The 23,792-nt window shown below is 46.2% G+C and overlaps 1 protein-coding gene across 1 annotated transcript; it reads left to right on the top strand.

The window, feature by feature from the left end:
* The first annotated feature begins 5,185 nt into the window (after positions 1 to 5,185).
* On the top strand, positions 5,186 to 23,534 carry LOC139286093 (plakophilin-3-like). Its single transcript, XM_070906774.1, has 13 exons — positions 5,186 to 5,399; positions 12,049 to 12,137; positions 14,080 to 14,699; positions 14,903 to 15,026; positions 15,117 to 15,321; positions 15,481 to 15,640; positions 16,431 to 16,539; positions 17,339 to 17,503; positions 17,965 to 18,144; positions 18,255 to 18,408; positions 19,649 to 19,844; positions 20,189 to 20,276; positions 23,412 to 23,534. The coding sequence occupies exons 1-13, from the start codon at positions 5,186 to 5,188 to the stop codon at positions 23,451 to 23,453; spliced, it is 2,346 nt and encodes a 781-aa protein (XP_070762875.1). The 3' UTR covers positions 23,454 to 23,534.
* The last annotated feature ends 258 nt before the right edge of the window (positions 23,535 to 23,792 follow it).

The raw sequence follows: 23,792 nt of genomic DNA, 5'->3' as shown, positions 1-23,792 counted from the left end.
TTCTGCTCCTGTATTCTTCCCGCACTCTCTGCTTGTATGTCCGGCTCTAGACCAAGAACCAGTGTCGGCCTCGCCGTGCCACGCGGAGGTGAGCGCGCACACGAGCACACCTCCCTGTCTTAAAGAAGGAACTCTCAGTTAACGTTGGACGCTCTGTGGGGTGATTTGTCCATTTGTCTTTGGCCGTTGTGATGCCTTGAGCTGCATAAAACATTCCAAAGCACTTTTCCCCCCCGAGCGGATTTCCTTGGATCAAATGTCATGTAGTTTTTAAGTCATGTACTTACACGCATATTAGTCTAAAAGAAAAACGCAAATTTCTCCCATTTGGCTAGTTTGGCCGAGCCGAGTTGGTTCGATTCCCTCCAGACACTTCTAATAACCTCTCAATTAAAACAGCGACAACGCCGGACTGAGAAACCATTATTCCACCCGAGGAATCTGCTCACAGTGCTTTTGGAAAGGTTGGAAACCGTGCGCTCATTTGTAGAGAAAAACTCGCTCAACGGCCTAATTGTCTTTCCCAAAATCGGAGGACTTGGATTTGGCAGCCCCGTCGCATCCTTGTCATGGCGGTTCGCTTTTTTCCCAGCAATACTTGTTCAGAACCCCAACTTATCAACGTAACTGTATCTGTCAGAGTAAAAAGTACAATATCTGCCTCTGAGATGTGGCGGAAATGTGGTGGAAATACTCAAGTGCGAGTACCTCAAATTTGTACTTTAGTACCAAGCTACATTCCACCACTGGAAATTGGACTTCATGGTGAAACTCCTCCAGCCTGTAGCCGAGTCTAGTCCTGTCTCACCTGACCTGGTTGTGTCACTGTACTGTCCCTCCGGCTTCATCGTCGCCACTCGTGTATTATCTGTTCTCTGTGCAGGGCAAGAGCAGGACAAAAGCGGCTTGTAGCCACCCAGTGGTTTGCACTAAGCGCCCCCCCCCCGCCTCCCTTCTGCTTATGTTGTTGGCTGTTGGTTTGGGCCCTGTATCCACTCCAAAAAACGAGCGTGTTTGTGTACACATTATCAGTCTGAACCGCCCGCTGATGAGGCTCAGCCAATCAGAAAGCACCCACCTGGCAGAACGCTGCTTGACACAGTCCAGCGGCTCGCGCAAGATTTGGCCCCGAGCTAACGTCCCCACTAGATCCAGCTGCCGCCGACACCCAAACACATCGCCGCATGACACTGCAGCACGCGCGCCATGAACACACACACACACACACACACATACACACACTCACTCACGTTGACTCACATCATCTTGTGTAATCGTCCGTATTATCACAGCTTTTGTCACCCAACTAAAACCTTGTCTTGTTAACACGTCATACTCTGAGAAACAGTAAAAGTGTATTGTACTAATGAAAAATCATGAAGGCTGTAGAAAGACTATATATGTATGCCTTTCTTTTTTTTTTTCTTTTTTTTTTTTTTTTTTTTATTCCCCCCCCCACCCCCTCCTTCTTGTATTGTGATATCTTTGCCTGGTACGTTGTCAAAGGAGTCTGGATGGAGAGGGTGGAAAGATTGTTGTGGCAGGAAGTCAAGCCTTCAACACATCAGCTAGTTTCTCCCCAGAAATCGTTACGATGAATATGTGACACCCATGTCAGTCCCATGCCCCCCCTCCCCGACGACCGGGGCACTAGCTGCCGTCCGCGTTGCTGCCTTTTAGAATTTGGTAACTGACACTCAGGACCCACTGCCACTTCAATCTCAAACCCTCCTCTACTCTTGAAGACCTTGGTTTGCCCAAATATAAAGGGATTAAATGTATTTTACAAATAAGCAGGTCGCTGGTCTCGTCTCTTTCTTGGGGAATCCTAACGTCAAAAGCAGGAATCTGATTAATATTTCACGGATGATCAATGGAAATGGAAACCTGCAGGAGGGCTGAAGATGGCCTTTTCTTTGTATGTCAAGGTGCACTGTAGTACACGCTGCTCATTACAGTTTGGACAAGCAACGATTCTTTGAAACGAGGAAGATGGACTGACAAAACTTCAAATTATAGTCAAAGTGGACTGTGAAAACGAGCTCAGTCTGAGGCATGCAACCTTTTCATTTTTATTATTGTTATTATTATTATCCCCTGTCGTATTTGAATATCTCCATTTGCCACCTTCTGATTTGTCTAAATGTTAAGTGCTTTTTTAAAAAAATATCATTTCTTGTCAAGCGCTCTCAGCTGCATGGTGGCGTTGCACAAATCAACACTAGTGTCATTGTTAGAATCATCATTTCAATGGAAACGACAACAACAACAAAAATCATTCACCATACCCATTTGTTATGAATATAAGTTTATTGACTTTTAGCATCACGATACATTCGTATAAACTGACTCCGTGTGTTCAAATAAAAACTTAAGGTCCAATATTCCACATCCAACACAATTCTGTCAACGCATTATATATATGCAATTAACAGGCGACACGGTCACCTTCCTGCCCTCCTTTGCTCGTACTCACATTTCCTCGCTCAGTGCTGCTGTAATCCGTCACTTTCGGCACTTGAACCTGGTGTCCATGACGTTCTAGTGCCACTGTAGGAAGCCCTGCCTCTAATAAACGGGTCACGTCGGGTGTGGGAAGTCCTTATATGATGGCAACAGATTTGAGAGAGCAGGTTTCTTTCATTTCTTTAATATTCATTCACTCATCCACTTAGTTGGCATGAACGAACATTGGAAATACATACAGAGACTGTTTGTAAATGGTTCTGAACCTCTTTCACTGTGTTTCATGGCTTGTTACTTTGTGCATGAGAGGGTCACGGTTCACTCCCCCAGTTCCCCTCGGCCGCCTTTGCTCACTTCTCACCAGACGTCCTTGGACTCTCCATCCTTTCTCTCGTCACCCGACTCGCCTCGCCCATCCGCCCACCTGCTCCCGTTCCTCATCAGCCTTGCAGCCACCTGCACCTCATTCCCTCATCACCCTTCAGCGCATATACCGGTTCACTTCCTTTGTTCCTTGTCAGACTGTGCGGTCGAGTTCATGTCTACCGTCTTTATCCCGTTTTTTTTCCTGAGACCTTTTCCCGCCCTGACATCGGACTTCTGATCGCTTGGGCTGCAGCGCCTCCTCTGGTTTTGACCTTTTTGACCTCACCGTCCTGTGAGCCTTGGTGGTGCATCAGTTTGCCTCCTCTGTCTCCTCGTGTTCCCGTTAGCCGTGACAAAGAGGCGATGATTGAGATAACGGATGGATCAAGTGATCTCAGAAGGTGGTACAAGACTTTCCATCTCTCTGTCACCTTGTGCTGCGGCACTCTTTTTATATCGATCCAACGGCATTCGTTTCAGACTTGTGTTTTTGAAAGTGATATGGAAAACATGGGCTAGCCCACTAGGTTGTCGTCGGTTACTTGTATGTAAAAGTGACCGGGGAGCTCTTTCAGACATGGGGGGGGGGGGGGGGCCTGACATGATGAATTGCTGTCAGGTTAATGTAAAGGTGTCTTTTTAAAATGCTACTGAAATTTTAAGTGTATTCAAGTGCTTCCTCCTCTACATGCAGCTTCAATGAGGTCAGGGCACAAACAGGCCTTACGTAGGCCTAACTATGCCTAACTGTAAAAGAACCACGGTCAGGTCAGTTTTCTGCAAGTCTTCGTCCATGATTATTGCCGAGGACTTTACAACCATGCCTACTTGGCACAATAAAGTAAATACAAATAAATGCCATTACGTTTTTCAGTGGTGTTTTCTCTTGGCGTTGACAGTGTCATCCTTTCAGCATTAAAACATTAAGATAATCCTTTGTTATTCCCTCAGCGGGTGCGATTTGCATTGTAACAGCAGCATACAGGATGGTGCAATAGCAAGAGAGAATCAAAGATATGATAAAATAAAAACTGCACGAGCAATTCTAAACTATAACTTACAAGTTTACAAATGAAAGGAATAAAGGAAATTGACTGTATTGCACAGAGAGAGAGAGATATAGATATTGCACCATTTGTTATACATTTTGTCCCTTTAGGTGTGTGTGTGTGTGTGTGTGTGTGTGTGTGTGGTCTACTGGGAGCAGTGCTGGTTGTAAAGCCACTGGAGGAAACCATGCGCTCCACATCCTTGGTGGGACCCTTTTTCTATAAATCTACAATGAAGGATCCATCTTCATCTCGGCATGTCTCACGCTCCAGCGAAGCGTAGCCAGTGAAGGAGGCGGTGGATCGTTCATTTAAAGCAGCACCAGTTCAGATTTTGGACTAAGTGGAGTCTTTACAGATTGCAGGGTTTCCAAATAACGAAGGCGCTACGGTGAGAAGTCTTCACGCAGAACTTGATCGGTCCAAACAAGGCAGGGGTTCAGGTTTGCAACTAGAAGCAGCAGCACGAGCAAATCTGGACTTTGCCACCAGGGGGCGCACGATTGAATTCATTCACATCACACACAGAACAACAGCGTCTCAGGAAGACGTCGCTCCACGACAAGCCTCCAAAACATTCTTACCTTTGGTGTTTTGATGGCGGTGTGGAGGAGAGCACTGTGTCACTGTGTTCTGGTTCTCCCCTAACTATCCAGACCTTCCCTTTCATTTGTCACCCATTTGTAGGAATGCATATTCCAGCGTTCTTGCCCCCCCCCCCTCACAGAGCTGTGAAGTTGCCATGGTGATTTGAGACGGGTATACATTGGTATTTTCCTCACCGTGCGGAATTACTGTACGTGTCAGTAACGAGTATACAGATTCTGCTGGATACTTCATATCTATTCAAACAGAAACGTTTCAGAAAAACACATGAGCTGGCTGACTGAGGAGCTGCGTCTTGTGAGCGAAATAGGGACCCCCCCCCCCAAACAACATTTTGCACAGGGGACCCCCCCAAAAAGTTAGAAACGGCCCTGAACGTAACCATAAAAATAGGTTTGAGAGAGCTGCAGTCCTCCTCAAAAAGGTTTGGGCTGTTGCATGTTAATTGCGCATGAACGTGCTCTCTAGGAGACACAGTTGTCCTGGCAGTCGCTGTGGATTTTGGTTGCCCCCACCCCAACTCCTGCAGGTCCCGCCTACAGACAGCCAGGATGCTGACAGACTCCATTTCGTAGCGGACGCTTGACTGCAGAGCCGCCTGTCGAGACGCGCTCCGCCGCGGGACCCCCTAACTTTCCTTTCTCTCCCCGGGTGAACTTGCTTATTGCCCCCCCACCCACACCCCACCCGCTGTGAGCATGAGCGTGGCCGTGGCGGTGGCGGACGGCTGCTTTCTGTCCGCTCTGCAGCCCAACTCCTCCCGCACCGCCTATGTGGTTCCTTCGTCGGACGGCCCGACTCCGGACCCGGTGGCGAAAGCCAGGAGGGTCCGGGAGCAGGTCCGGATGCGGCTGGCTGAGAAGAAGTCCTCGTCCCTGCCCAGACTGGACGACTCGCTGGTCGGATCAACAGGTGAGCCACACGTCACGTTAAATTAAAGAAAGAAAGGGGGGGGGGGCTTCAAATGAGCACCAGGTGTGTGTTCATTTACAGGTGGTGATTACCATTAATATTTTTTTAATTAGTACACCTCCCCTCTATTTTAGCCTGGAAAACCAAAAACAGTAAACAACAAAAAATGTAAATAAAGTAGTCTGTCTTGGGGAGGGGGGGGGGGGGGCTTTCCATCTTTCTGTAAACTCATATTTGTGTAAAACATGGGGCAACCTGTTGTCCTTGGACTGTCAGCAGATGAGAAGACAAAGAAGCCCTCAAGAGAACTCCTCACGTCTGCTGACTTTGTCACCGAGCAGCTTGTTAAAAACATCCTCTCACATTTAGTCATCTTCTGCCCCAGTTCAAGACGGGACGGCTGGTGTCAGTGTGAGGCCCGTGGTATTGTCCACTTCCCTAACTCTACACTGTCAGGCAGAAGCCACACTGGCTGAAAAACCTCCGCCTGGAAGCCCTTGAGCAGTTCGCTCGGGCCAGTTGCCGGAAAAGGTGGGGAATTACGAAAGAATCCCTCATTTCATTTATTGAGGGTCGTGCAGGACACAAAATCCACGGCTTGGTAAGGCTTTGGGGGGGTTATGGTTCGTTTTTGTTTTTTTTGGCACAGCAGGGAAAACAGAAGAAATGTCCTCATTTACTTTGGAAAATGTAACCACGAAACAGTTGCTCATCCTTCCTGTAAAAAGATGAGGAAAGTAAGAAGAGTCAATGTCAGTAATCCTGCCTGACTCCCGTCCCTCCAAACAGAGCTATCTCAGCTGGGGCTTGAAGCGTAAAGAAAGTTCAACCGAAAACCCTGCATTACAAACTGGTGACAGAAGTGGGCAGTGGAGGGGGGGGGGGGGGGGGGGGGGGTCTAGTGAAGGATGCCATCCACTTGCATCATGGGAAATGTAATGCTTCTGCTGCTTCGATTTTGGCCTTTTTTTTCTTTTAAGAATTGCATCTCCCGGTTGACGTAATTGGACAGAATTTGGCTAATTTGAGAATTTAACGGTACAGTTTTTGCCTGCAGAAGGCTGCGTACCAAATCGAATGTACCAGAACGACTACATGCACTGTTGCTGATAAGGACAGTCCTGTCAAAATCTCGGCATGAAGCAACAACAGATGTGAACCTGAGCGGTTGCGCAACCGGAACGGGGAATCTGTCGCCACAGACCCGATGTGGAATTCCACATCATCACTTTTTCTCTTCAGACTCCATGATTAACTAAAGATGAGACGACTCCCGTTCGGCGCTGTGCTGTGGCCTAACTTTAGCTCCGGCGATAGCTCTAACACATCACGGCAAGAATGCAGTGAGAGGGCTGTAGCGCCCCTGTGTTAAACCTAAACACCAACATGCTTGTTATTGTGGTGCAGTTCATCCCGAGGCTGTTCAGAGGACTTCAGAGGCCAGACCCTTCATTGATTTCCCACGAGTGTAGTGTCAGTTTATACCGAGATGATTACCGTGAATTGGCTTTGCAACGCCACCAATATAACAATTTCAGTATTTTTGATAGTATAAAATTCAACAACGTGTGAATCACATAAACCTTTACCCCCCCCCCCCCCCCCAAAAAAAATATATGTAAATTAGGCCAGAATAGCTGTTTATTCCAGTGTATTGTTCGTCTAATAAACAGGTGCGTATTTGTACACTAGGAGAACCTGCAAGCGTGTGACTTCCTGGTCATTTCCTGTTTTCCAGTACCTCCCAAAGATAACAAAAGCTTTGACTGGAGTTGTTGCAGACTTGATTCACTGGGGCCGGTGACACAGTTCAAGAAAAAAAAAAAGAAAGAAAAATATGCACATTAACTGTAGTATTATTAGGGCCCCCAGTCTCAAAAACTGTAATAAAAAACACGTTGAAAGAGAAATGCACGTTCGCTGATGTCTGGTTCAGCACCCCTCCTAAGCTCACTGACCACCTTGTGTGCGGAACATTCCTTCCCAATCTCCTCTTCACAGCATGTTATCACGGTCTATTTTAGATCGCCCTGTACTTCGGCCAGTGGGGTAAGGCCTGCTGTCTAACCGAGTGTCTGATGTCTGTCACTGGGCCATAAAACAGTTACAGCGCTGCATTGTCCTGAGGCCTAAAGTAAAGCATGCTGGATGCGCTGTCAGAAACTCAGAGCCTCATCTTTTAACCCTGATTTTGTCTTGTAACCGTGTCCAAGTGGTAGTGAGATCTCAGAGTAGTTTTTATTTCACTGTCGGAGCTACTAAAAAAACGACCTGAGTTTGAAAAGGTTGTGAAAACGTCTGATCCACCTCATCCGCAACTGTCGTGGAAAACTGTTAAGTGAGACAAGAAGCAAAGGGCACGCAGACACGGGCTAGGAATGTAACCATCCCGACCGCCAAGGCCAAGGTCGAACTTCCAGTCCCACCGGTGGCTGGTGCTTGCTTGAAACATTTTGAACAGAAAACCTGCGTTACAAACTGCAGGCGACAGGTGTTGGCTGGGAGGGTCCAATGAAGGATGCGATCCAGTTGCATCATGGGAAATGTAATGCCTCTGCTGTTGATACTTTTAACAGTACATTTTGTGTTCGTAGGGCATATGTCAAATGTCAGGTACCAAACTGTCTACTCATACAATCTCGAGTTACGGTAAGTAAGTAACATTTTATTTCGCATAGGCTTCGCCCTCTAAGGCTAGCGCTAGTGAGATAAGGGCGGAGCAGGATGCGGTCTGTGCCCTGCTGGGTCCATCCTGTACCCACAAGCACGAACTCGCGCCCGCTTAAGGAGAAATCAACAGCCTTACCTCAGTATCATATGCCCACAGATGGCACAGAGAGTACAATAATAAACGTTATTTATATCGAACCTTAGAGCCACAGTGCTTTACAATAAAAAACGAAACACATTAAAAAAGCCCAAAGAGAGTAAAATGGACTAAAATGTTGTTTAGGTCGTACAACATAAAGAAAAGGCATATATGGCAATTTTAAGAAAGCTATTTTATAGCCAGCAGCCGAGTAGCTTAGCTTAGCTTAGCATGAGTCCAGAGTTTATTTTTCCCTTTGATTTTTTGTGTGGATTTAACAAACCAACATGTTGATTAGTGAGCCGCAGAGGTGCTGGGAGGTGGATTTTGTCGTTAGAAAGTTCTGTTGCAAATCTGGTCTATTTTGATTTATCATATGTTGTTTTTTAGTGCAAACCTTTAAGAGATTTTAGTCCCAAGGATTGTCAGTCTGTAGCTGGGGTGGAGCTAACATTGCAGAGGGTTCTAAGGCTCTGGGTGTTGGGTGTGGAGTTTGGACCGGTGTCGGAGACCGAGGTTTTGGAGAACACATTTTTAATATCGTGGGACAAGGGCTGGAGCTTTAGCAGTAGATGAGCTTGTGACAAAGTTGGATGTTCTTGAGAAAACATGGCGTTGCGCTTGGCTTGGCTGGGTACCGTGACCCGATAATGGCTCGTGGTGAAACAGAGGAGCTGCATACACGTAAATCACCGAGAAGCGTCCTGTTTTGTAGAAGCCAAAGAGAAAACAGTCTCATCGTGGAGGATGGGCTTAATCACATGAAACTTGTGACTGTTTTTGTACACACACAGTATGTGTCTCATACCATTGAGTCCCAACTGCAGAGTTTAAAGTTTGGTCAACCCGATTGCTCAGCCAGCATTGTAGTTTCACCACAGCGGGCCACCCAGGGGGGCCTTGGTTGTTCCAGCGACTGGTACTAATGACAAACCAGTTAGATTAGCCAGTGGTGGGGGCTTAAAGATAAACTAAAAGAAAGCAATCAGGTCTAAAATTGTAATGAACTTGTAAAGAACAAAACCCTCCACACAATCGACAATCGTGTTTCTACAAGGTGTAATCTCTAACTTCAGCCCTCGATTCAGAATCAGAAATACTTTATTTTATTGCGCAGGAAGCAACATTTGGATGAACAAATTAATACTTTTAACTTTAATAAAAAAAAAAAAGAAATGTATGGATGGACAGGGACAGTAAATCCTTCCGTCTGTCTCTAAATGCCTGCACACATGAACACAAAGAAAAATCTTCCTAGCTATAAAATAGAGGTTTGACCTAATAGTACCAGTATGTGTGATGCATTGAATGGTGCTTCAGAATTCTGATTCTTTGTAGTTTTACAACTTTTCCTCTCATAATGGGCTCAGGCAATGTTACATTACCCATATTGTTGCTTATATGCTGGGTGTGTTCTCCTTATTGTGGTGGTCGTGTATGAGCATACCTTCACTGACCTCTGACCTGGTGATACTTATGCTCAGGCATGCAGCCCAGCTGCCCTCCCAGCAGCATCTCCTCCCTCCTTCCTTCCGCCCTGCTGGACTGGATGACGTGGTTGTTTTTCCAAGCCATTTACTTCTGGCAGCCGCCCCCCTTCCTCTCTCTGTTCAACTCGTAGCAGCTCACTCGAAATGTTTTACAGTAAAATGCGCTTGTCTTCGTTTTATGCTTCACATTGAAATGCTGTGGCAACTATTGGATGGATTGCCACTAAACTGGGTACAGACATTCGTGTCTCCCTCAGAATGAATTGTAATGACTTAAGTGATCCTCTGACTCTTCACAGGGTGCTACAGCACTAATGACACCCTCAGCTGTACTTTCTGTTTGTTGCTAATTACACACAAAACTATGATGGTGACCATGGTAAACAATGCTTCTCTAAACAAGCAAGTTAGCATGCTCAATTTAGGTTTTGGCTCAAATCATTGCTGTGCCCAAGTACAGCAAATGCAGAGAGATTCACTTAACTAAATGTGAACATGATAAAATATGTGCATTAACATTGACGCAGGCATGTCATTCCTCATTTAAATCTTGAAGAAGAGGGACAGCTATCCTTATCAAGATAGGAGAAAATACAATACATAAGGTTTTAATTATGCTAATTAATGTATTATTTATCATGTATATCAACATCACAGGGGAAAGTAAATTGCACCCTATCAGATTTGAGCAGAGAGAGAGGGATTAGACAGGGTAATGAACTGTCACCTCTCACTTTTGCTCCATTTATTGGAATTAAAATAACTTGCCATAAAACTGTTTTGCGGACGATGTGGTGATATACGCACGGAATTGATCGACATCATCACCTGCTTCTATGGAGGTCATAGAGGACTGAGTTGTGTCACAGGATATAAAATAAACTTGCAGAACTTAAAAGTACCATCTGCTTAAAAAAAAAATAGGTATGAATAGAAATGGGATCTAGAAAAAATTACTTGGCAACTGTAATCCTTAAAGAATTTGGATCATCTATATAAATGGAACTACAAAAACCTGGAAAACAAATTAAACAAGATCTCAATAGATGGAAAAAAGATTCCATTGTCATTATTAGACTGCATAAATCCAATAATCAAATGAATATATTACAACTATTCTTGTTTTTATTTCAGACATATTCATTGTTTTGAAAGCTTTGAAGTTGGATGAATTAAAAAAGGTAGATTCAATCTTCCCAATCTCCAAAATTATTACTATGCCACTCCAATTCAAAATATTAGATCAATAAGTAGTCCCAAACAAGATGGAGATTAGTTGACCTACAAGAAAACCCCATAAATTCATAAACTATTGGGAACACGAAGTGAGTGGGAGACCTTCAGTGGGAGACTCATTCCTCCCAAATGTACAACAGAGCGCCACAGGAAATCATTCCTGCCTGTGGCCATCAGACTGTTTAATGCCAAGTGTCAGACACTCAGGAAGAGACTGGAAATCTGGATCTACTTCACCTGTTCATATACTACCTCACTATTTATTCTTAAATGTTTAAATTCAATACATATATAGTCATACACAACAGTGCAATACATATGTATATATATATATATATATATATATATGTCTAAAATACCGTTGCTGAAATAATTTTCGTGCATCCACGATTGAAAATAAATTGACCAAATTTGTCAAAGTTCAGGAAAATCGGGACTGGACCCAAACGCAGACAATGCAGGCAGCGCGGAGGAGTCCAGAGATGTATTTTAAATAGATGGCTTCCAGGAAGGTACTGCTAAGTAGGCAGGCAGGAAAACACCAAGCAGGAAAGCAACAAGGCACATGGCAACTTGGATGAATCTAACTGGGCCGGCATTAGAATGAGAGGCCGATGAGGGAAAGTGACACTCAGGTGGGGGGGGGGTGCTCGCAGGGGAGATGAGAGTGGCAGGGTCTCGAATGAACGGAGCCCTGGGGGGCACCCGGTGGGAGGAGAAAGGCAATGAATGAGTCTTAGGAAGTGGGACAAAATTTACATTTAAACTTCAAAATGAACTTCATTACAGAATTACAGGAAAGAAAATGGAAGAAGTGCTTTCATGTTTTTTTTTTTTTTAACTAAATGTCTGTTTTGTTTGTTTGTTTGTTTATATACAGCATATACTGTATTTGTTATGTATTGACTGGTGTCTTTTCTTTTTTATCTTAATATTTATGTCATTTACCTTTGGACTGTTGGCGGTTCAGTCCACACTCTTACAAACATAATAATAATGATAATAATGATAATAACTGGCCTTACAAGCAAGTATGTTGGGGTCCAAGCGCCCCCAACACAATATGGACAAGGAGGCTAACACCTAACATTATATCTTTCTTCTCTTTACCCAGACTACTGCCTTCCAGAGGCGAAGAGCTTCACCCACGCCCATGCTTTCAGCTCCCGATCCATGATACACACACCCAGCCGCGTCATGGCTGTGAGTAGCAACCGCCGGTACTGCAATGCACTAATATAGCCGCAAAGCATTCAAAAGAACTGTCCCATTACAGAGCAGCGCAAAAAAAATATACTGCAAGTTTAGTGTAGCTCGGGTCAGAAAACAAACAACTAAAGGCTCGTACATTGAGTCCTGTGTGGTTAGTTATTTGATATCACTACAAGAACTGGTGGTTTGTTTTGGTATTTAATGGGGGCTCAGTTTTGATTGGCACTATCAGACATATTAGTTCAACTATATGTTTCTTATTGAAGTTGTAGTTTGCAGTGGTGTTGAACTGGACTTCGTCATATTAGGAGGGGGTTCATAATACATTTCAATATGCACCACTACAAGTACAACACCACCAACACTAACTGCGACCTCAATAATAAACATACAGTTGAGCTAACACCTCTCTGACAGTGTCAGCAAATACTGAACATCATAACCTTCCTAAATGTACAATTTACTGATTGTACAGCTGCGCCTAATAATGTGGCCAGGGAATGTATTTTGTTGAGTGAAATAAAAGCGGCCAATCGTGTCTGCATTAGTTTTGTCGGTGGTCAAATTTAGAGTTTAAACGTACCGAAATCGGCCTGTAAACCTCGAGGTTGCTAAAACACCCAAATTCTTACAATGAATACACAGGACGTGACCTCCGTGTCCTCATTGGTAGCTACCGCCCTGGCCGAGATGCGGGAGTGCCGCTACGCCGCTAACAAGAAGTCAGATCAGACACATCCAGGGTAGCTAAAATTAGTCGGAAGAAGTTGTAATAAATTAGAATTGCACTCGATTACTTACAGTGCTCATCACTGTTCATATTCCTTGACTGAAGATCTGTGCGCACACTTGAGAGCAGTGAGCCAGTGTTGTGTACGAAATAATGTTTCCTCTCTGGTCTAATTGTCCCTGTGGCGGTGAGGAGGAAAATGCTGACCAGCCGCTGCTGAGTAAACTCAGAACAATGTAAAGACAGGAGAAAAATATATAAACAGGACGTTTGTCTGCTGCCTTCAACCGGCCAATTTGAACAATGCAAAGGCAGCGGCGAGCTTCCTGCAGCTCCAGTCTCCAGGCTTTGATGAGAGAGAGAGAGAGAGAAGGAAGAGCTGCTGAATGTGGAACCACTGTTTTGCCGTCCAGCATTAAAGAATTGCAGAACAGCGTGTCAGCTACTGAAACAATGTATTTAAGTGGTTCCATGGGATACGTACAGCTTTGCAAAAGCTATTTAAATACAGTCGCTCCGCAACACTTAAGCGTACAGGGACGGTCGTAACATGTCAAAAATACACATAATGCATGGATCAAATACTCAAAATGAATCATTCACGTTATTGTGACTGTTAATTTATGTTTTTTTGGTTTTTTTTAATAAAATGGATTTGGATTTGGATCCATGGCACTCTTCCGCCTCGGGTAAAAACTGGTACAGGGTCACATGGCTAATGCCGTACGATTTGGCCCGCCCCCCCTGACTTGATTTGTTCCCGTCTGTCTTCCTCTTTCTGACGCTTGGCACGCTCTGAGCTACACATGCGAGTTTCCGCGGACTGCTAGCCTGTAATCTAGTTTATGTAGGCCTTTTAGGTGTTTATATATAAAAATATATATAAGTATATTCCTAGACATTTGATCTCAGGACAGTATCCAAATGTCTGACAGGAAAGTTTTTACCTGAAAGAAGAAAAAAGTAAGCAAGAGGACAATGTAATCGAGCATGTGCAGTGTGAGTGTAATCCCTCTAGCTTTTTTCCTGATCGGAGGACTGTCCCTGGCAAATGAGAGTATAGAAAGAGTTTCAACTTTTTTGCAATACTGAGGAAGTTGTCTGAAAATGTGCGTTTTCATGTCAGAAATTCAGAGGAAACGGATATTTCTTTTTGCCTGCTGCAGACGCCTTTTGTTTCTCTCCACACCACCCACCCCGCAGGTGCCCACAGTACCCCTTCACTCCTCTGGTTTCTCCTCCCGCTCTGCCGTGGAAACCAGTTCCACGGTGAGGAATAAAGGAACCAGCGTGGTCCACAGCCGCTTCCAGAGCTCCCAAACACACAACAGAAGCAGGCGCTCTAAGTCACTGTGCCAGGCAGACCAGGAGGCCTTTCCTCCCACCGTGTTGGCTCCCCCAGAGAATGCCTCCTACCTGATCACTGTGCCTCCCCCCGGCGCTCTACGGCGCAGCCTCAGTGGGACCCTGGCCCAGGACAGAGGCTACTGGCAGGAGGAGGAGCTGCCCCATCAGTACACCTACAGAGGCCCCTCCCACCGCACCATCAGCCGCATTACCAACCGACAGCAGCAGCACCAGCAGCAGCAGCAGCAGCAGCAGCAGAGCTCTGCCTTCAGCCCGGAGGGCTGGGCCGGTGCAGGCAGGGGGGTCCCCATTGCAGGGGACAGCTGGGGGGCACAGTGGCAGCAGCACGTGTCCAGGGCGGGACAGTATCAAGCCTCCCTCCACCGGGCCGCCTCGCTCCACAGTGTGAGGAGCGTTGGGAAGGGAATGGATGTCTTGGACGGAGCATCGATACACAGCAACGACCCTCTGGAAGAGTGAGACACATTATGAATGAATTTGCATCTGGGCGATGTGTAGCTTCGCCACATACATGAATTACTTGTCGAGTGTATGTTGCTGCATAAGACTGTTATCAGATAGAAGTGTCCCGCCGAAGAAGAGGCGAAAGGTTTCATTGATAAGTGGAAAGAGTTATGAATGTGTGTGTGTGTGTGTGTGTGTGTGTGTGTGTGTGTAGGATACAGGGTCTGGACATGGCTACAGCTGTCAGATATCTGTCCGAGTCAGATTCTGCCTTGCAAGTTCTGGGAGCTGCGTGCATACAACACCAGTGTTACCTCAGCAACGATGCCAAAAACCAGGTAACGCGCTCGCCCTCGGCTGTGTTCCGGCTGTATTTCCCTTGTGTATCTGATGGCCCGTTTGTAGCATACGGTGTGTGTTGCTCTCAGGTCCGCGCCCTGCATGGCGTGCCCGCTCTGGTCCAGCTGTTCTCCAGTGACCACCGAGACGTGCAGCGCTACGCCACCGGTGCCACCCGGAACCTCATCTACGAGAACGCCGACAACAAGGCGGCGCTCGTAGATGCCGGCGGAGTGACGCGTCTCGTCAGCATCATGGGCGAACCCGACGAGGAGCTTCAGAAGACCATCACAGGTCGTGTTCAGACTGGTTTGGGCCCTGCTCACGAGCTTCATGTTGACTGTCCCGTAATTCAGTCAAGTTGTTGTTACCGATTTATCTTTATCTATATGTTACCTGTTTGAATTACTCAGTTATTCAGACAGCGGAATGAAAACCTGTTGTTGGCTGCAGGTGTCCTGTGGAATCTGTCCTCCAGAGACAACCTGAAGGAGAAGCTGTCCAAAGAAGCTTTATCCGAGCTGACAGAGAAAGTGCTGGTTCCTCTGTGCAGCAGGATCCCACTGAGCCCGTCTGAGAGAGACATCTTCTACAGCACCACCGGCTGCCTTAGGTGACGGAAGACCCATTACCCTGTGCCCAACATTTGGTTACGATGGTTATAAAGAAAATGTTTGACCTGATGATGGCCTCCGATGGAAGGTCAGACGATCGCTTTAGGCTATGTCAGTTCATGCTGACGGGAGCATGAATGCCAGCAGCCCATCCAGTAGTTGCTGACATATTTCAGTGGGGACAAAAAGTGGCGGACCAACCCGACTGATCGACCGACTGACGCGCCGCTAGCATAGCTACAAAATAATCAACTGAAAGAGCAACAACCGTACTCCAAAACCAAATCTGAAACCTGACATCGTCTAGGTCTTTAGTTCCCGTTGATGTGTCCTTTATGGAGTAGGGGACAGGACACAGATGCAGGTTTCTGGACAATTCTTTCCCACCGTACATTTGCATTTGAAGATTGACTTCTAACAATAACCTCAGTGTTACCCCGAGGTCTATAGCGCTCGAGGGTAATTCCTAAATGTTTGTAATTTGGTCCGTTGAACGGCACTAAATACTACAGTATGGGACTGACGTTACATTCCGGTTACACCTTGTAAAGCATGCCTGAGTCTATGAGGAGTTTCTTGACAGACATGCAATTAGAGTACAGTGCAGGAAGCTCCAAAAAAGACCCCCACCTTTTTCAGAGTGGTGGAGGCACTGAAGGGACTTAGAGAGCTTCGTAAAGTTTGTGTAAAATGACTCCTTTTTAGCTTCACTGCATTATGTTTCTGATTAAATGTCTCTATCTGTGTGTGTGTGTGTGTGTGTGTGTGTGTGTGTGTGCATCTGTGCAGGAACTTGAGCTCAGTGAACGAGAGGACGAGGCAGAAGATGAGAGATATGCGAGGCCTGGTGGACTCTCTGGTGTCCTACATTCAACAAGAGGAGAGGGCAGACGACAAGGTAACCCTGACCTGCGCAGTGACATTTTCATGCACTGCAGATGACGACGTCGGATTTGAAAATCACTGGCAAGCCCTTTGAAACGTCCGTAGCTATGAGCTACTGGATCAGGATTACCGGCCTGCGAGCAGTTCGAGTCCCTGTAAAGATCTGACAGAGCAGCTTCGGTATATTCCGCCTTTTAGACGGATGTAGACCGCTGTGATAATGACAATAACTCCATATCAGGTGAGCTGTAATGGGACGGCATTTTGATATTGCCCCTGTCACACCGGTCTTTGTTCACCAGAAAGGCCTCCTCCTTTTCTCTGTTCTGTCAGATCATGAATGGCGCTGTCCGGTAATCCAGGATTTAGCCAAGTTTTGGTCAAAGGGCAGTTCCTGATATATATTCCTGATGCCGGCACGGGTTGTTATCGAACGCCTGCACATTGGCCAGCAGGACGCTGGGCGGAGGGGGTCCGCGTGGCTGGGGATCTCAACCGGTGTTTAATCCCCCCACGTTTCCCTCTGCACTTCCCACAGTGTTGAGATGGAAGCAGGCATGGACGCAGAGATGGTCTCGCTTGTCTAGGGAGCGTAGCTGCTGTTTATCCCCTCCACGTTTTCCTCGATATTCACTCTGTTGTTTGCGCTCGAAAACTTTGACCGGCCAGGTAGCGCACTCATAAAATGATGGTGGGGCAGTTTAGGTGTTTCAGCATCAACTCAGGTTCTTTAATTATGTCCCACTGCCTTCAATAAGAGTTGTCCACTCCCACCCTCCTATTGTCAACCCCCCTTTTTCTTTTCTGTCTAGGGTTTGGAGAATTCGTTGTGCGTGATGAGGAATCTGTCCTACCAGCTGTACACAGAGCTTTCTCCCTCAGTCCGACTCCGCCTGGAGGGCCCGACGAGAGCCTCTGCCTCCAGGGACAGCGAGGCCCTCGGCTGCTTCACTTTATATAGCAATAAAACCGCTGAGGTAAAACTCGCCACACTCACAAAATGATCAGTTACTCATAGAATCTGGAGTTACGGCAAGTAACCCTCTTAAGGCTCGCTAGTGAGTTAAGGGCAAAGTCCTCCGTGGTCCATGCCCCACTCGGTCCGTCTGGTACCCACAAGCACACACACACACACACACACACACGCTCAGTTCACGAGAAATCGTCGGTCCATACCTTGCCAATGCATCAGAAGGCACAGAGACGGGGCGAAAGTGGTGTGTGTCTCTTAGCTTCTTGTGCTTGTCTTCACCTCCAGGCTGGGTGTGTCCGTCCTGACGTGGGTGTGTTATAAATATTCTGCGTATTCTCCCAGATGCACAGTCCCTATAATATCACACAAGAGAAAGCATTAAATCAGAAAACTGATATAAGAGGATTTGAACTGTTGTGCATCCACCTGCATCTCTCTCTCTCGCTTTCACTTCCTCCTCGGCAGCGTAACCAGAATCTGTTCATACTCTCTGAGGTTTCCCAACAGCCTAAGGGGGCTGAGTGGCTGTGGCACCCTAAGGTGGTGGTGTTGTACAAGCTTGTTCTGCAGAACAGCCACAGCAACTCCATCAGCCGCGAGGCTGCCATAGGAGCCCTGCAAAACATCACCGCAGGAGAGGCCAGGGTAGGGTCTCACACACCATAGAAATGCCCAGCATGTATGTTCCAAATGAAAACCCACAATAGCGCACAATCAGCGGAGCAGAACTCGTGACCTCTGCCCCTCTCTGCCAGTGGTCTTCGGTGCTGAGCGGCGTGGTGTTGGAGCAGGAGAGGATGCTGCCCATCCTGCTGGATTTGTTGGACACCAACAGTGACGTGGAGCTGCGGCCTCTGACCGGCCTGCTGAGGAATCTGGCCAGACACTCCTCCAACAAAGACCACATGGGTAAGACGCAAACCGGGAATGCTGAATCCTAGTCTGGATCCGGTCTTCTCTGTGGCGTCAAACGGTATACACCTCCTCAATGTTTATTTTCGATTCATGCACTTATTTGCAAAACTGTAATCACCAAAAAGAAGAAGTTTTAAGTTTTGTGGTTCTGCGTTGATCAAGCCCCCAAACGTCGTTGTGTTCTCCAAGGGGTGGGGTGTCAGTTTTTTGGGGTCAGAATGAATGAATTCTTTTATTGGTGCAATATCTCCGTGTGTGCGCGCTATTAATAGAGTTCATAATTACACGTCAGTTGGAACAGCTACAGAGGCAGTTAATCAATAAGTACTGTAGTGGGAATCAGTTAGCCAGTTGGCTAAGCACCATGTGGTTTTATTGTCTTTTGAAAAAATGACAGTATTAATACAGTATGATACAGTATCAATGTAGTTTATTCTTCTTTACACAAAAAATGAGGAGAAATTCAAACTTCAGTTCGACTTTAAAGGAGTTACTCCCGGGATCCCGTAGCGATGTCATTTAGATTCATGGACCAGTTATTTTATTTTGGAGTACCTCGCTGCATACATTTGTATATTAACTAGCAAAAGCAAAGACTGAAACTATATTGGTGCAAAGTGGTGGCAGTCAAAGTCAGACTTTCTACAATAGTAGTTCATATTAACACTCGTGCTGGGTTTGGAACCTCAGTACCTTTTGAGTTCTGGCTGACGCGTATTACATGACATGCTACGTCGTTTTCATTCCATCATTAAATTTGCTGCTCCGTCGTACCGTCCTCAGTGTGCCGTTTCAAATTGACACTTCGATCAAGAGGAAAATTGGTAGCAGGGGCAGATCAAAAAAAGAATGGTCAAAATCAGTGCAGCGGAGGCCGAGATATGCTGACTTTCTGTCCCTGGCATGGGTCAAGCTCCGAAAACACTGGATCCTAGCGTTAATAACCCCGGGGACATCATCGGAGTTATTTCCTCAGACTTTAGAAAGTCCCTCCAGAGCCACAGAAGACATTATACAGCCGTTCATGGGCTGGGTAGTACTCAGCACTCAGGTTGAGTTAACTGAACTTGATGTGTAGAATTGGTGGAGTGCCCCTTTAACAGGCAGTACGAACGAGCCGCAGATTATCTGAAACTCCAATTCCAAAGAGGCAGACCTTTTCAAAGGCTGAACTTACCGAAGCGTTTATCTAAACGTCCCGTAAGACAAGCACCCTCGCTCCGTGTCCTTGCAGCTAAGAGCATGGTGAACTTTCTGGTGTCCAAGCTGCCCAGTGACGGCCTCCAGAAAACACCGCCCAGCGAGGTGGTGGTCAACATCTGTGGAGCCCTCAATCACCTGGTCATCTGCAGCTCCCTGGCAGCCCGTGACATCTCGTACTTCGGCGGCCTTCCGAAGCTGGTGGGCATCAAGACGTCCCATGACAACAGGTGAGGTTGACTTCTGCTGCCGTCCTCCAAATATCCGTGTAGTACAGTGGAAAAACAAAAAACAAGTGAAAATGACTAAATCTGTGAGAACTGTTTTATTGCTCCGTACAATTAGTTAATACTTTTAAGGTCCTACAGTCTTTCAGTCATACCAAAGCCATGACCTCTCAGTGACCTCCGCTTCCTGTTTACGACTTAAGACGTTCAGGAGCTGCTACTGCTCTCCCCTCTGGCCATTGGCCGCACAAGAATTTGCTGTATCATTGGGTTCCTCTCCTCTGCTTATGCTGCAGTATTTCCTCCTTGTTTCTAACTGTCTTGTTTCTAACTGTGTCCTGATTTAGCTCCGGGAGCCTGAAAGCTGCCAGAGCGGCCTCAACTGTCCTCTGCAACATGTTCCAGTACAGCAAACTGCACAAAGACTACAAACTGGTGAGCCCCCGCACCCGCTGATACCAAGTGACGTTATACTATACTTTCATTAATTGTTTAGTCTATAAAATGTCAGATAATGGTGAAAAATGCTCTTCATATTGTCAGTCAGTCCAGAACCCAAAGATGCTTAATTTTTTAATGATCTAATACAGAGAAAAGCAGTCCACCTGACGGATGTAGATCTAATATTCAGACAAGAAATGATAAGAAAGGAAATATACTTATTTATAGTTTACCTCGTCCCCTTTTCTTGGGTTCAACATCACTGCGTCACGGAGAATTAATCTCCAGACATCCTTACAATCATTCATAAAACGCATAAAAAAACTAATTGAGCAGTAATGATAACCTCTTTTGGCCTCCACCACCTCCTGAGGGAAACACTCGCCAAGCCACTTTTCAAGCGACCCGGTCACATCTGAGTCGCTCTTGTGACTTAAAGCTCGCTCGCGTGCTCCGTTTCACCCAAGAGATGCGTCGCCGGGACTAAAGGCACTAACTTCTGTTTCGCTGTAACTTGAACGTGCCACAGAAATATATCGTTTCCGTGAAAACAGCAGGATAACGTTTCAGTAACCGCAAAACAAAGCTAAAAAAACCAGAACCTAACTGCACCGTAAGCTCTGAGATCTCGGCGTTTACTCAGAAAGACGGCTATAAAGCAAGAGAGCGAAATCAAGTGGAATCTAGCTGGCGACGCAGTCACAGCTAGCCGTAGCTAAAGCTTAAACGTAATTAACTTAACTGGTCTTTCCTGAGCTGTTAACTGTAATTGAGAAATATCCATTTTAATGCAATTCAGTTTGTTATTCCCCGTAATGTAAAAAAAAAAAGGTAGGGTTTCAATCCAACCATGATGGAGAAGAAAATACTCCAGCTAGATTCATACTGTGTTTGTGCAGTACAGTGAAATGGCCATTTCAAAGTGTTCCGAACAAAACCAAATACAGCATTGCGGCGTTCATATGTTGCTACTGTGTGAATGAGGACACACGAGCCTGGAGTTAAACTGGAGAGGAGGAGAAGAATGCGTGGGTGTCGGCTGACATTGTGCCTTTTGTCTCCACCAGATGGTTTTCTAGTTTACATCTGCCCAACATCTGTTTTTTATCCTGCTTGACCTCCGCTCCTCTCTTCCCATTGCCACCCCCCCCCATCCTTCTTTCTGTTCTAAAAGCCTGCATCTTGTTAGCCTCTGGCAAAGCCTTATCTACAAATACTTTGACACTCTGCAAATGCAAATATTGTCTCTGTAGCTGATAGAAATTACATGTAGAGTTACTAAAGTTCTATGGGGTTAGTCTTGCATAGCCTATGGTGCAGGCCCGTGAGAGTGAACTAAAACTGCAGGCCATAACACCAAAACACTGCTGTAACGCTCTGCAGGGGAACTGTAGAGCTGGTTGATGGTTCTCTGTGGGTTCATCACCACCAGCGACTCCAGCGTATTGTTGCTTCTCCAAGAACTGGGGATGAGGAACAACCCCAAGTTCATTGCATGAGCCGCTGGGCTAATGACGTGAGTGAAACCAGAGGCAATGGCGAAAGCGCAGTGGGAATTACAGAGATCGGGAATGAACTTAGAATACGACTAAGAGCAAATCCCCCCCCCCCCCGGTCTCTGAAGTTGATGAAGATCTGAAGTGAATGGCTAACAGGATTAAAGCACACCGGGCCGGAACAAGAGATGGAGCTCCTTTTATAGAAGGACGTTTTACCAATCTGCTGTGAAAAGCCACGTTGAGCCCCCCCCCCCCACGAACACTCTACTCTTGTCTATCACTGCCACTGCTTTGTTGAGTTTTAGTTTTTGAGTGAGCACACTCAGCAGGAATGCAGAGAATCTGACTGAGATAGTTTGGGTTTGTCTCCTTTGTGCCGAATAAAAGAAGAGTTTGGTTAGGTGGACTCGCTGTTATGTTCCTCTTGCATAAACCCCCCCCCCCCACTCCCCCCCCCCCCCCCCCCCACCCACACACACATCTGCCCCAGCCAAACTGAACCATGTTTTTATCTGACTGCTGGGTGGCCATGGTGAAGTTATTACATTTGATAGATACCCTGTTGTGTGTGTCTGTCCTCAACCCAGTCTCCTGCGGTTCACACAAAACTCTGTCTTCACAGTACAAACAAACTGGTCCAGAGCTAAATATCTGGAAAACTACTGGACAAACCGCCGTGAACTTTGCCGTGGCCCTTCACGGTTCCCAGAGGGCGACCCACGAGCTCTTCTCTAGAGCTAGAAACTATTGTGGACAAAATATGTCCTCGTCTAAAAGAATGACTGACATGCACTTTACTGAGCCACCCAGAAAAGGAAGAACAGAACGATTGGGTGGGGCAGGTGTGGGCTGTTACGAGGCATTTAGTCACCACTAAATGGAAGTGCATAAAGGATTTTCAGTGTGTAGTTACTCTCTAAAGTTGCACCGACCCGCACTAAAGTGAAAGGTGTCTCGCTTAGCGATGAACCCACGGAGGATTATCACCTGACCGCTCCCCCCCCAGCTCTATGGACCAACTGAACTGTCTTTCAGCTCATTGTTTTGGTTTTGCGGGCCGCAACTTCACTGTTTCGGGTTCAGCCTCCGCGCTCCAGACCTTTTGAATCCGCCCACTCCCCCAAGTTCTGCTTCTGGTCTGGCATCATGACATGAGCGCCAGGCAGACACGTTGGTCTCTAGCCAAATCCCCCCTGCGTCACGTGTCTCTAATCCACATGGCACGATGCCTGAGTAGGCATTGGCATGTTTGTTCGGCGTCGTCCAGGGTTCAAACTCCCAACCTTAAGCATCGAGGGGCGAGTCACAAGTCTTGTCGAGCTCCCTGCCAAGTGAGAATCACCAGGGTTGCCATAACGGCTGTCCATCGACTGACGTTTAAAGATGCTCTATTTCCATTTATTGCAATAGTTTTCATGAGGATAGAATTCAAAATACTGTCAAAAATGTTTTGTGTTAGAGATACAATTCTGAAATGACGCCATGACGTCAACATCTCATGGTGCCTAATAACGTTGGCAAATACAAGAGGCCCCTAGCTATCTCGAGTGCGGATAGAGCATGCTGAGCGTAAATGTCCAGTCGTAACATCATTTTGCCAGTATTTGCATTGTGTCTTCATGCTTTTCAGAAAGGATTTGCCAAACGAGACTTCACGGACGCTGCCGTCTAGGCTGCGGCGGGTTGCCCGTTTCATTCTGAGCGTCTGGCCTCAGGACCAAGGTCGCTGCGAGGAAAAGAAGAGGAGCAGCAGCAGGTTGTCGAACTACGATGGACCCACAGGAAAGGGGAAAAATGGAGCTGGAGCCAGTGGAGCAACGGACTTAAAGTTTGTCCTCTGTGTGTTTTAACTGGCCTTAGCTTGCTAGCTGACTCTGATTCTAATTATTGTTGATTGATTAATGTTGGCTGATGTATGATATATATATATATATATATATATATATATATATATATATATATATATATATATATATAGATTGGCCTAGTGTTCAAAATGCAAATTGAAATG

The sequence above is a fragment of the Enoplosus armatus genome, chromosome 1 (genome assembly GCF_043641665.1).
Source record: "Enoplosus armatus isolate fEnoArm2 chromosome 1, fEnoArm2.hap1, whole genome shotgun sequence".
In the NCBI taxonomy this organism is placed as follows: Eukaryota; Metazoa; Chordata; class Actinopteri; order Centrarchiformes; family Enoplosidae; genus Enoplosus; species Enoplosus armatus.
The sequence above is the reverse complement of the archived record's forward strand: the minus strand, read 5'-3'. Positions and strand labels throughout refer to the sequence as shown.